This window comes from Myotis lucifugus, unplaced genomic scaffold (genome assembly GCF_000147115.1).
Source record: "Myotis lucifugus unplaced genomic scaffold, Myoluc2.0 scaffold_132, whole genome shotgun sequence".
NCBI lineage: Eukaryota > Metazoa > Chordata > Mammalia > Chiroptera > Vespertilionidae > Myotis > Myotis lucifugus.
Window position 1 is genome coordinate 2,838,982 of NW_005871180.1, and position 14,930 is coordinate 2,853,911.

Below are 14,930 nucleotides of genomic sequence, written 5' to 3' on the forward strand. Positions count from 1 at the left end.
TGGGGTGGGGGAATCAAACCTGCAAACCAGGTATGTGCCCTTGACCAGGAATGGAACCTGAGACCCTCTAGTGCACAGGCTGATGCTCTAACCACTGAGCAACATCGGCCAGGGCTATGTGCAACTTTTGACTCCCCAAAACTTAACTAATAGCCTACTATTGACCAGAAGCCTTGTGGATAACATAAACAGTCGAACCCTATATGTTATATGTGTTATATATTGTGTTCTTATAATAAGTAAGCGAGAGAAAAGAAAAAGTTAATGAGAAAATCATAAGGAAGAGAACATACTTATAATATTTATTGTAGTTAACAAAGCACTTTTCATGTTTAAATGTTAACCTGCATGTCTGCGTGTCTTTGGAAGCTCCTCTTTTCTCAGCTTTCATTATGCAATGCATATACATATGCTTAGTCAACACTTGTTGAATTAATAAAAGGCTAAGGTAATTGTTGTGTATTTCTATGCCTCAATATCTCTCTCTCTCTCTCTCTCTCTCACTTTCTCTCTCTCTGTCTCTCTCTCTCTCTCTCTCTCTCTCTCTCTCTCTCACACACACACACACACACACACACACACACACACATCTTGAGTCTCAAATTCACCAATGTATAAGCACCTCAGCGTTACAAAGGGTGGGGCAAAAGTAGGTTTGCAGTGGTGAGTACGCAAAACACAGTTTATTATTGTATTTTTATTTATTAATTATTGCATTATTTTCCATACAAACAACTGTAACCTACTTTTGCCCTACCCTGGGTAGTTTGTCTCTTGATTTCAGGCATGGGAATATATGAAATATTCAGGGTAAAAAATTCTCCTCTGGCTTTAAAATATTTAGAGAAGCGGTTACCACAACTTCCTTAGATGTTCATTTTGATTTTTAATTGATCCTGTTAGAAAATGTCTTTGCTTTAGTTTGCTATTGACTCCCGTTTTCTCTCGTTCTGTCTTGAGCACTCTGTTACCCCCCTGGGTAGGTAGTTTACTGTGGGGTGAGCAGGGAGGCAGTCATGACCCACTGTGGTGTTGCCATGCTGGGTGCCATTCTCGTGGGGCAAGTAGAGGAGTCTGTGTGGTGACAGAACACAGGGTGGCTCAGGTCATGCTCATAGGTGGGGTTGGTACGTACAGTCCAGGGTGAAGCTGCACTGGATTGGTCTGTCTGGTTACAGTCTCAAGAAAGGGCCCGGCACGCTTGAGGTCAGACATCTGTGTATTGGGAACACCCCACCAATAGGCAATGCTTAGGAATGATGGGTTATATTACCAAGGAGAATGCTTTTCCTGCAAGTTTCCCCACTGAATACCGTCTTTTGTCCTGGTACAAAGAGTGATTCACAACTCTTAGTCCTGGCCTGGCTGGGGTTGAAAAGTGGATACCAGGGCTGGGCCCTACCTTCTACCTAGAAGCATTTGCTATTCGGCCAAGAGGGAGATTTTTCAGAAGAGGAGTTCTGCTGAAGGAGGTGGGGTAAGTGGGGGTAATAATCTTGAACTCTTAACTACCCTATTGGGTTGAACCTTGAGGCAGGCATTTGCTGTGAGCTGCCTACATTCTTGTTTTCAGAGCCCTCATCTGAAGGCTTCAAAGTAGAGGAAAGCTCAACATACTTTAAATAATCCTTTTCAGTATACCTTTCACCCAGATTCTCCAAATGATGACATGTTAATGCATTTGTTTTATCCTTTTGTCTTTCAAATTTTCACTTTGAAAATTTGAGATAAGTGCAGACCTGCTGGTTCTTTTTGTCCCTAAATACTTCACTGTGTATTTCAAAAAAACAAAAGGAATTCTCTTACATAAGTATCATACAATATTCAAAATTGGGAAATTAATATTAATACTGTAGTAGTCTCTAATCTACAGACCTCATTAGGATTTTACTAATTAAAATAATATCATGTTTAGCGAAAGAAAATCTCTGATTATGCATTTTATTGAATTGTCATGTCCTTTTGGTTTTCTTTTTTCTTTAATTTGGAACATTTTTCTTTTATGACAGTGATAGTTTTTAGGTATATAGATCAGTTTTATTTATTTATTTTTGTAGAATGCTTCTTACTTTACATTTGTTTGATGTCTCCTCATGACTAGATTCTGTTAGTTTTAAATGACTATTATTATTTAGTTAATACTGATTTATTAAAGTTGAAAACTAGATTTATTCTTATTTTATGCATTTATTATACCTAAAATATCTTGCTATTCTATATATAAATCTAACAAGTAATGTATAAAATAAGAACAAATAGTTTTTGGGTGTTTGCTTTAAATAGTGGTCAACAAATTCAAGTTGGACAGACTAAATTTCCACTAATGGATCTAGTTTATAACTTAAGAACATTTCCTTAAACATTAAAGTTGCATTCATAAATTAATGTCTAATCTTTTTAATCACTTCAAATGCCTACTAAAGTAAATGTAAAAACTGTAGCAAATGACACATTAAGTACTTAATAATCCTTGTGAAGTTAAAAATCAAACTTTAATTAATAGAGTGGATTTCTCATTTCCCTAAACATTCTTAATACCATTTATTTATTTATTTATTTTTTAATTCTGGACTGATATATATTTTTTCTTTTTTTAAAATTTTATTTTTCAATTACAATTTACATTCAATATTATTTTATATTAGTTATAGGTGTATAGCATAGTAGTTAGACAATTATATAATTTATGAAGTAATCCCCTGATAATTCAAGTACCCACTTGACACCATACATGTTATTCTCTATTCTGTACTTTACATCCCTGTGGCTATTTTTTTTATTTTTAATTTATTGTTTAAAGTATTACAGATGGTAGTACATATGTCTCCTTTTTTTCCCCCCATTGATCTTCCCCTGGCCTCCCCTACCCCCCGGCACATGCCCTCACCCCCAAGTGTCTTGTGTCCATTGGTTATGCTTATATGCATGCATACAAGTCCTTCGGTTGATCTCTTATCTCCCCCCCGCCCCAACACTCCCCAGCCTTCCCACTGTAATTTGACAGTCTGTTCCATGCTTCTCTGCCTCTGTATCTATCTTTTTGTTCATCAGGTTATAATGTTCTTTATTATCCATAAATGAGTGAGATCATGTGGTATTTTTCTTTCACTTTCTGAATTATTTCACTTAGCATAATGCTCTCCAGTTCCATCCATGCTGCTGCAAATGGTAAGAATTCCTTCTTTTTTATAGCAGCGTAGTATTCCATTGTGTAGATGTACCACAGTTTTCTAATCCACTCATCTGTTGATGGGCATTTAGGCTGTTTACAAATCTTGGCTATTGTAAACTGTGTTGCTATGAACATAGGGGTGCATATATCCTTTCTGATGGGTGTTTCTGTTTTCTTGGTATATATTCCTAGAAGTGGTATTACTGGATCAAATGGCAGTTCCATTTTTAAATTTTTGAGGAAATTCCATACTGTTTTCCACAGTGGCTGCACCAGTCTGCTTTCCCACCAGCAGTGCAGGAGGGTTCCTTTCCAGCACTTGTCATTTGTTGATTTGCTGATGATAGCCATTCTGACAGGTGTGATTTGCATCTCTCGGATGATTAGTGACTTGGAGCATGATTTCATATGTCTCTTGGCCTTCTGAATGTCCTCTTTTGAAAAGTGTCTATTTAGGTCCTTTGCCCATTTTTTGATTGGATTGTTTATCTTCCTTTTGTTAAGTTGTATGAGTTCCCTATAAATGTTGGAGATTAAACCCTTATCGGTGATAACATTGGCAAATATGTTCTCCCATGCAGTGGGCTTTCTTGTTGTTTTGTTGATGGGTTCTTTTGCTGTGCAGAAGCTTTTTATTTTGATTTAGTCCCATTTGTTTATTTTCTCCTTAGTCTCTCTAGCCCTAGGATCTGTGTCTGTAAAGATACTGCTACGACATATGTCTGCAATTTTGCTGCCTATGGAGTCTTGTAGGATTTTTATGGTTTCCCGTCTTATATTCAAGTCCTTTAGCCATTTTGAGTTTGTTTTTGTGTATGGTGTAAGTTGATGGTCTAGTTTCATTTTTTTGCATGTATCTGACCAAATTTCCCAGCACCATTTATTAAAGAGGCTGTTTTGACTCCATTGTATGCTCTTGCCTCCTTTGTCGAATATTAATTGAGCATAATGGCTTGGGTCAATTTCTGGGTCCTCTGTTCTGTTCCATTGATCTATATGTCTGTTCTTGTGCCAGTACCAGGCAGTTTTGAGAACCGTGGCTTGGTAATATAGCTTGATATCTGGTATTGTGATCCCTTCAACTTTGTTCTTCTTTCTCAAGATAGTTGTGGCTATTTGGGGTCTTTTTTTAATTCCAGATGAATTTTTGGAGAGTTTGTTCTAGATCTTTGAAATATGCCATTGGTATTTTAATAGGTATTGCACTGAATCTATATATTGCTTTAGGTAGTGTGGACATTTTAATGATGGTGATTCTACCAATCCATGAACATGGTATGTTCTTCCATTTGTTTATGTCTTCCTCTATCTGTTTTTTCAATGTCCTGTAATTTTCCTAGTACAGGTCTTTTACGTCCTTGGTTAAGTTTATTCCTAGTTATCTTATCTAATACCATTTAAAATATACTGATGTTTTTACCTTTTACTCAATCACAAGTCTAAAATCAGTTTCAATCTGGCATATTCTCAAAGATGTCAGATTCTCTAGCATTCCATGGTTAATACCCGATATACAAATATTATTTTGAACTTCACACAAAACTATTAATACTGCTGCATTTATTTACTTCTGTAGCTCTATACTTGATTCCAAATCTTCCCAGGGTTATCAAGACACATGCTCACTATCAGAAAATGATCTATGATGTGAGGCAGGCTGAGGTGGCCAGGCTAATTGTTGAGATGGGTGACTGGGCCACCATACATTGGTTTGTGGCAGAGATTTGGGGTTGAGGAGGCATATGACCAGGATCTTTTTGAATTGCTAATAGGACCATTTTAAAAATCACTATGACAACAAGAGGCTAAGCCCTGTATAGTTGATATGACAATAAATAGCAGTCCACACCCCTCAGGTGTGATGGATTTTTAGCCTTGGTCTGCTGGGTTGCTATACTTACGTCGTCCTATCATCTGGTTTGGGTAGACATACATCTGCATCCTCATCCAGGTTGCAACTAATTTCCTCCACTGCTTGATTACATTCTGCATTTTTTTAGCTCTTGGCAGCATTATATAGTCATTTTATTCTGTCTGATTGGATTTTTCATTTCCTTTCAAATCTTTGGCCACAAGTCTAAAGCTTCATGCTAATGAAAATGTCTTTCTCTAATTTCTCCATATTACCTTGAATTATAGCCTTTAGAGCTTGGCTTACATCCCTAGAAATAATTCCACTAGTGCTGTGTAACCTGATTATAAAAAGTCCTGGGCCAGCCATTGTTCTTAATATCTGTAAACTCTGTATATATATTGTAACTAGGGATGACAAAGTGTGTCTGCTTTGAATTTTGTTATTGAATTGCTTTTGAACAGATTTGAAGACTTAATCACTATTGAACATATAGAATCAAGTAGGAATAGGTCCTGTGTAAGGGTTTCATGAAGTCATTGGTAGTGGTGTGCTACTTACTTTTGGTAATTTAATTTCATTTTGCTTATTTACAGTGTCTGGGATAATAGTAGACACTGTTTTCTTGGCAGATATTCTGTCCTGTGGTTATCTTTTCTAATTCTCCAACTTGCCATCTTTTTTTTTTTGTCATTATTCATTGCTTCTGGTCTGTCTCACCTCCCAGTCCAACATCTTATTGAACCTTGATGCCTGTTTTAGGTTTTCTATACACTGTTCATGGCATATTTACTATGTATTTATTTACTTTTCAATCATGGTTTCTACCATATTTGAGGGCCCATTTATTTTAAAGATAACTTCTTTTTGTCTTCTGGGGAGCCCTTCAGGTTTACTTTCTGAGCCACCACATGAGCTTGGTAGGAACCTAAAGACCATGAATTCTTTCTACCTCAGATGACCATTTCTTCTATGTGTCCATCTCTTCTTGGTCTTGGAAACTCCATCAGAAAATGGACACATTTCTAGGTGTTTAGTGTGAGTTGGGACAGTGGCATTTGTTGTCCAAACGATGCAAGACTATCTTGGTTTCTACTGTGTGAAGAAGCCAATTTGATGCTCCTTTCAACCTTGTCCTTTATGATTATAATCACCATTACCCTGGTGGTGGTAGTGGGGGGTGGCTGGCAAGTAGGAGCTGACCACTGACCATCAGAAATTCTGAGACCCGGCATCCATACCATGCTCAGCTCCTCTCCACATGCTTAATTATGCTTTTGCTTAGGTGTTGCTACCTATAGGAAGTGGCCAATGAGTCAGTAGCCTCAGTGACCATGACCTTGAATGGATTTTAAAGGCTGCAAAACCATGAAATTCGCAGCAGTAGCCATAGTACAATTAGACACTAACCAGGATCGTTTGGTAAACTGGACTAATTCTTCAAATCTCTACTTGTCCAAGGCAAAACCAGGTTGATGATGAACAATGTTTTCCCTAGTGTTTTAGAGTTGTAAATGAACACCAAGGCTATAGGGACAAGTAAGCATGAAGACTATTCGCACAGGAATAGTTTTGTGTAGTCGAATACAGCAAAGTTATTTGGATGAATATTTACTATATACCTACTTTGATAATGCTAAGAATAATTATTGATTAAGTATGAGATGCCAGATACTTGGAAAAATTGTTTCATTGAATTCTGATAACCTTATGAAGAGTTATAATTATCTCCAGTTTTATGAGCAAGAAGTTAAGTACATTGCCCAGAGTGACATGACCAATAAGTGATGGAGCTAGTCTTAGGCCCATGTCTGCCTACAACCAAAGACCATGCTTAATCACTTCATATATGCATATAACATGCATATGTTATAAGGTGTGATGTAAATGCTATCTTAGGATTTTTCCTTGCCAACCCAAGAAGATTTTATGCCAGTCAGGGAAGTTAGCAGAAAGCACTGATTTAAGGAAAAACCCTATAAACTCCAAAAATACTTTCCCTAGATGACCATTAATTAATAAGTAATTTGTCCTCCCCAATGAGAGTAAGGCGTTATATCAGTCATTTTGCCCTAAGTCTGAATTAATTCATGCTGATTATTTTCCTAATAGCATACTGCAATGTAGTCTTGAATAAAAGATTAGATGGCTGAGGGAAGAGAAATTGGGGATAATTTTGGAACACAGAGGCCCCTCAGAATAGGGCGGGCCTTGGTGAGCTTTGTCTAGCCATAGGGCAGCCAAACATACAGGTTGCTGAGGAAGGAGAGGGGGTGTTTAGAAGGCTGGACAAGGGCAGGCATCTAAGCAAGTTCACTTCTCTTCCAATTGTGCTTAACCGGAGGATCCTGATACTGGAATGCTCACTGAGCTCTGGCATGTAACAGGCCGAGCGTGCCGGCGAGGGTGTGGAAGAAGCAGCAGTCAGGAGATAGTCCTCAGACGTCAGTGTTCACTAGACACATTTGGGGCTTTCTTAAGAAATGGAGATTTCTGAACTTGGCTAGTGAATTGATCCAGCAGGTGTGGGGTGGGCCCAGAGACTTAGATTTTATCAGTCTCACTAGTTGATTCTAATGCAGATGGTCTGAAGACCAAACTTTTTGAAACTTTGGGTTGGAGTCTTCCACTAATAGAAAGTCTACGATCTGACCCAGAATATGATTTGGTGGCTTCTATGAGGGTGTGGACTCCCTGGCTGAACAACTGACGGTGCTTGAATAAAAGAAAGGGCTTTCTCTCTGAGAACGGTGCTGCATCTCACCAAAGCTCTTTAAGATCCAGAATTTTCTGCCTCAGGGACTGGCCATGCTACCAGTATCTTCCTTCCTTCGTAGCTAGTGTCTGGCCTCCTCTCTTGTTCTGGCTGCAGATGGTGGGAGGGTGGCTACTGAGCGTTCGGGACTTCAGGGCTGACACTGGGACAGTCTCAGACAGACAGGGATGCTTGGCCACCCTACTTGCCCAGAAGCCTCATTGTGTAGACCCATTGTAACTGCTCAGCATGCAGAAGGATTGTGCTGTGGTGTCGCAGGCCAGGTAAGTAGCTCAACAGGTATGTCCTATATGTCAGTTGGAGCTGTTCCTTTCTTTAAAATGGAGAAGCCCTTTGTGGTTTAGTACCATTAGCTCTTCAGGTTCATTCCTGAAGCTGCAGGAGGCTGAATGCAGGTGGCCTCACCTGGCCTTTGAAGTAACTTCTCATTGATTCTTTTTTGTCAAATATTATGCCAAGAACATTGCCAGCTTCTCCTTCTCCCCCCTTCCTCCTCCTCCTGCTCCTCCTCCTCCTCCTCCTCCTCCTTTCCCCCCAATCTCCACTAAGGCTATACCTAGGATGTGGCTTTATTGAGATGGGAAAAATAAGATCTTAATACAGCCCCTCGGGAGGATAAGGATGGGGAAACACCAGATAAAGAGGTTAAGGGAGGACGGGCTGTCCTGTTGGCAGAAGCCCTGTGGCCTCACCTCACCCAGTGGTTCTACTCTTTTATTAGCTTAGAGAGAAACCCTAGTATTCTTTCTGAAGTCAGTTTGGAAGAGGAAAATGTGTTTTCTTGAGTGAGGAATGTCCTGAGGGTGGAGTTCAGGCTGCTTAGCTCTCAGCTTGGGCTCTGGGATGAAACAGGGCTTAGAGACACAGCTCTGTTTGAACTAAAATGACTCACAAGGGGTGTCCAAGGAGAAATGAATGAGCGCACTGGAACCTGGACAAGTGTTGCCTTCAATCAAGGGTGGACTGGGAAAATAACAAGATGAATAAACCCATTTTTTTAAAAAAATAAAAGGTATCAAATATTACACATTAAATTTTTTTCAATTACAGTTCATGTTCAGTATTATATTAGTTTAGGTGTACAGCATAATGGTTAGACATTTATATAACTTATGAACTGATCTCCCCCCCATAAGTCTAGTACCCATTTGACACCATACATAGTTGTGACAATAGTATTGACTATAATCTGTATGCTGTACTTTACATCCCCATGAAAAAAGGTATCAAATATTGAAGTGTGTGTTTATAGATAAGAAACAGAGTCTGAAAGGAATTCTTAAGAGGAATTCTGAAACCCCTAAGCAGCATTGTAGAATCAGAGTAGCTTTGGATGGTGTGCTTCTGGGTGAATGGGTCCTGATGTTTGTTAAAACAGTGTCAGAACTCATACTGAATTCCATCCCAGAAGGTTTCCCATCTAATTATATTTGAATATGCAAATATTAAAAGTAATTTGCAGTTGCTAAACACACACTAATTTTTGGGATAGTTGTGAAGGTAGGAAGGAAGGTGTTCCAGAAGTTTTCCAACAGATGGGAAGTTACCTTTGAATGGAAACTTGTCCACACTTGGATAATTAGAGATTGACAGTAAAAAGGAAAGCCTGTGAAGAGAGACTTACAGTTGTTTATGATGTGAGTTTACATGGATTGAATGGGGGTCTCCTACAATTTATGGAACATGTAAGAAATTCTTGAAAAAAATCGTGACTGAGGGAATTAATCCTGCTCTCTCACCCTAGCATTTACAAAGTATTTCTAGCACTGTTGCTAAAAGAAAAACATGATAAAGAATACTTTGCCCTTATAAAGCAGCCTTGAGTCTAAGAGCATTACTCGAGAAAATTCAAGACTGATTTTTGTGTGTAGCATGGAAATTTGGCACCTGTTTAGAATTTGTTTTAGGAAGACTTGCAAGTCTGTGGAAAACAAAACAAAGAGTGACTTGTACACAGGACAGAGATGAACATTAACATCAAGTGGTTCCTAGCTTGGGGCTCTGGACACGAGGACATCACCTGGAAAAATCAGAGATGTCATGGTAAACCACGTCACCCACGCAGGCTCATCTGCTGTTATTTTAAGACCTATATTTCTTTGAAAACTATAGCCCTAGGATTAATATAATTGGATCTTTACTTATAGTAAAGCTAATGTGTACTGGGTGCTCACAAGGGGCCATGTATGTTTGAGTTCTTTGACTCATATCCTTGCAACTCTCTGAAGATACTGTGTTTTTTTCTCTCTTTCTCCCAATTTTAAGATAAGGAGAATCTGAGTACAGACCCGAGAATAACTTGACTCAAAGTCACACAACCTTGTCAGGAGTAGAATTGAGTTAGACTCTAGCTTCAGAACTTGTGCTCTTTGCCACTGCCCTGTGTACTGCCTCCCCAGTTATTTCATTTTGTTAAAATAAAAGAATGCCTGCTTCTCTTATCTTGAAGCTGTGACCAGTACTTAGGTAAATGATGCGAGGGCTGCAGTCGCACAAACAGATTGAAAGTCACAAAAAGAAAGCTGGTGAAAGATTGAAGTAGAACTCCTATTTCATATCATATGAAATTATTAACTCAAAATGGATCAAGGACGCGATCTAGAGCTAAAGTATAAAACTCCTAGAAGAAAAGAGGCATAAATCTTGTGACATGGGTTAGGTGGTGGCTCTATATCAGTGATGGGGAACCTTTTGAGCTCGGCGTGTCAGCATTTTGAAAAACCCTAACTTAACTCTGGTGCCATGTCACATATAGAAATTTTTTGATATTTGCAACCATAGTAAAACAAAGACTTATATTTTTGATATTTATTTTATATATTTAAATGCCATTTAACAAAGAAAAATCAACCAAAAAAATGAGTTCGCGTGTCACCTCTGACACGCGTGTCATAGGTTTGCCATCACTGCTCTATATTCTATGACACTAAAAGCATAAGCAACAGAAGAAAAAAGAAATTGAACTCCATCAAAACTTAAAAACTTTTGTGCTTCAAAGGACATTCTCAAAATGTAAAAAAACAATCCACAAAATGTGAGAAACTATTTGCAAATCACATAAAAGACTTGTATCCAACATGTAAAGAACTGTTACAACTCAATATTTAAAAGACAAATAACCCCATTAAAAGCGGGCAAAAGTTTTGAAAAGACATTTCTCCAAAGAAGACATACAAAGGGCCAATAATCATATGACAAGAGTCTTTAGGGAAATGCAAATTAAAACCACAATGAGATACCACTTTATACCCACTGAAATTTACATGGTAAAAAAGATGGACAATAACAAGTGTTGGTGAGGATGCAGAGAAATTAGTTAGAACCCCCACACGTTGCTGGTGGGCTAGTAAAGTGGTCTGACAGTTGGAAAACAGTCTGACAGTGCCTTAAAAAGTTAAACGTAGAGTTACTATATGATCCAACAGTTCTACTCCTTGGTATATATTCAAGAGAATTGAAAGTTTACATCAATTGTATGTGAACTTGTATGTGAATGTTCATAGCAGCATTATTCATAATAGCCAAAAAAGTGGAAACAGTCCATCAAAAAAAATGAATCCACCAAAAAGTGGAAATGTCCAGCAACTGATGAATGGCTAACAAAATATCTGCACAGTGGAACATTATTCAGCCCTAAACAGAAATGAAGTACTGATGCATGATATAACATGATGAGCCTTGTAAACATTAAGCTACACGAAAGAAACCAGACACCAAAGACCACATGTCGGATTCCATTTATATGAAACTAGAGGCCCAGTGCACGAAATTTATGCAGAGGGTGGGGGGTGTCCTTCAGCCTGGCCTGTACCCTGTCCAATCTAGGATCCTTCTCACAATCCAGGACTACTGGCTCCTAACCGCTCACCTGCCTGCCTGCCTGATTGCCCCCAACTGCCCTCCCTGCTGGCCTGATTGCCCCTAACCACTCCTCTGCCGGCCTGATTGACACCTAACTGTTCCCCTGCAGGCCTGGTCGCCCCTAGCTGCCCTCCCCTGCCGGCCTGATCTTGCCCCCAACTGCCCTCCCCTGCTGGCCCGATTGCCCACAACTGCCCTCCCCTGCTGGCCTGGTCCCCCCCAACTGCCTTTCCCTGCTGGCCAATTCACCCCCAACTGCCCTCCCCTGCCGGCCTGATCACCCACAACTGCCATCTCGTAGTGGCCATCTTGTGGTGGCATCGTGCGACGCCACCTAGGCTTTTATTATATAGGATGTCCAGGACAAGGCAAGTTCGTAGAGACAGACTGGTACTTGCCATGGGCTTTATGGAAAAGGGGAGAATGGAGAGTGACTCCTAATGGGAGCAGGGTTTCTCTTTGGGGTGATGAGAATGTTCTGGAATTATATACTGGTGATGATTGTACAACTATGAGAATATACTAAAACCCACTGAATTTGAAAAGGTGAATTTTATGGTAATGAAATTATATCGCAGTTTGTAAATACAAAAAACCCCCAAACAAACAAAAAAGAAAGCTATTTCTAAAAGTAGATAACAAAGTTAGTATTGACCATTCAAAAAAATACAAAAGCAGGAAATTTACCAACTTCATTTTGAGAACCAAGGGAAACTGGGATCCAGCTCCTCCCAAATGAGCTTCCTTTTTTTCTCTTTTTCTGCTTCTCACTCCCTGTCTCAAACTTAGCAGTTGGAAGAGATGACTGGTTCAGTGGGGAGAAAAAAAGATGGCACTTCTGTTTCAGTCTCAAGGTCATGACCTGTCAAACACTCCAGAGGTTCCAAATGTATTACAAAACAACAACATTTTGCAATGTTGACCCTCTCCACACTTCCCTTACTAGTTTTGTGCTGTGCTGTGCTTTTCTATGGCTGGGTTGGTGTGTGTGTGTGTGTGTGTGTGTGTGTGTGTGTGTGTGGTGTGTTTAGTTTGATTTTGTTACTTCTTATTTATTTATTTTGACAGAGAGAATCCTCATAGTGAGCAGACCACAGCCCTACAGCCCACTGAGACCTAACTGTGGAGGATACATGCTGTCATTGTTTTGGAAACTTTGTTTCTAGTTAATATGCATGGGGCTCATCTGATATTGGGCTCAACCCAACATCAACCTTAATCCCAGCATATCCTCCTTTCATGCTGTTCATTAAAGATTGGGTGTGTGTGTGTCAAGTGGGACTTTGAGGACCAGCTTTTTAAAAACATTGAGATAGAGTTGATTACAGCATTGTATTAGTTTCAGGTATGCAACAAGAATGATTTGATATACATATATATAGCACAACGATCACCACAATAAGTTTAGTAACCACCACACATAGTTGCACTTTTTTTTCTTGTGATGATTATTTTTGTCTCTCACACACAGTTCATAGTCACATTAATTCTCTAACAAGGATGTTTTTTAAAATAGTTGGTCAAATTAGGAACCAAACAAAGTATATTCATTGGCTTGGCTGTTTTATCTAGTAAGTATTTTTACATCTATGATTGCACCTCTCTCCCCCTTTTTGAGTTCCTTTATTTGTTAGAGAAATCTGGTTATTTACCCTATAGGTTGCCCCACATTTTGGGTTTGGCTGATTGCTTCTTTGTATTGTCATTTAACTTGTGCCTCTATTCCTGTATTTGCTGTACACTCATAGAGCAAGAGGCCTCATTAGATTCTGGTTCAACTTTTATTTATATTTTCCTGGCAAGACCACTTCATAGGTGGTACTGCACACCTCCTATTGCATCATCTTAGGAAGGACGTAATGTCTGATTGACCAGTTTCAGTGATGTTAAGATTGATGAGAAAATTTAGCTGTGTGTCTGATCCATGCTTTATAAAGTTCCCAATGCACCTTTCATTTAATGGTTTTTGCAACTACTGATCTTACTTAGGAATTGCAAAATGGAAATTTTCTAATTCCATCATTATTTCTGCATTTATTCTTTGGGTTTCTTTTATGTGGATGAACTGTCCATCATCAATTATTTGGTCACCCCGAAATAAATTTGAAAGGAAAAGCAGTGTATGTTCTTTTGTCTTACATTTATTTATCAATTTTCAGAATAATGAATTGGGGTCTTAGCAACTTCTAGTGGTGCTCACCATGAGCTGTTCCCTACTGCTTTAGGGGTGGAGGTGGAAGGACATCTTATCAACCCACTATAAACCCATGGACTTTGTAGATTTGATATGTTTGAATCAGTCATCCTTTTTGATATTCCAGTTGTCCCATCTCTGGCCAGTGGAGGCTCATTCTAATTGGCTTGTATGTCTTGTTGATACTACCCTGTTAGTCTGAGCCATTAACTTCTGATCTTTAAGAATTCTTTTAGTTTTAGCTTCCCTTTCAGAGAAAAGAGGCTGTATTCTAATTCTAGAATAAAATCTCATGCTAAAAATACACTATTTTGATTTTTCTCTTTTGAGCGTACACATTAGGTGAATTAATGATTGGAAAATATGAAGTATTTTTGTTTCTTTACCTCTGACGAGTGCCATTGTGGTTTTGGGTACTTCTACACTCTAAGTCAGGTAGCTAAATAGAAAATAAACAAACGCTAGCAACATTTCTATATTGTGTCATGAGTCTTACCAAGGAAGTCCCCGATTTTGAATATGGGTTGGTTTCAAAATATACCAGCATTATGGTTGTTATTATTCCAAATGTGCTATTTTTCCCACCATTTATGTGGGGCACCAGGTAGGAAGTATGGATAGCTGCATTTCATCCTATAGCCCTGGTGAGGCAGAGCAGGGAGTGAAGGAGGGCCTGAGGCCCCCCAGTGAGCTGTTCAGGAAAGTGCAGAAGGCTGCAAATCTGGCCAAGACTTGCCAGGTGGCTGTAGAGTCAGCGCCAGTCCCTAAAAGCCAGGAGTGGGAGCGGCCATCCTGGCAGCGCCTGAGCCAGGTCCAGGCAAGTGGGCCAAGTCCCTGAGCCTGTCCCTGGGACCAGAAGGCATAGCCAGAGGGAAGCATGGATTTAAATTCCAGGGCATACGACTAGAGCTCATCATATCCAAGGAGAAGGAGCTGAGAATGACTGTTTATAAGTGCTTAAAGCACACTGTCTCATGCTGAATCATATGTGATAGCATTTAAGGAGGGCCTGCTTGTTGTTTCTGTGCCCTGTGGAGCACATGTGACTTCAAAGGCAACTCTGTGGGGTGCAGGG

At 39.3% G+C, this 14,930-nt stretch overlaps 2 protein-coding genes across 5 annotated transcripts in view; both read left to right on the forward strand.

The window, feature by feature from the left end:
• LOC102423699 (LIM zinc-binding domain-containing Nebulette-like) overlaps positions 1-14,930 on the forward strand; it is a 248,262-nt gene that overhangs the window by 27,303 nt on the left and 206,029 nt on the right. The window lies entirely within an intron of this gene.
• Positions 14,469-14,836, forward strand: CUNH10orf113 (chromosome unknown C10orf113 homolog). Its single transcript, XM_006110109.1, is given in 3 exon segments — positions 14,469-14,552; positions 14,554-14,600; positions 14,602-14,836. Coding segments are annotated over 3 exon segments (366 nt in total).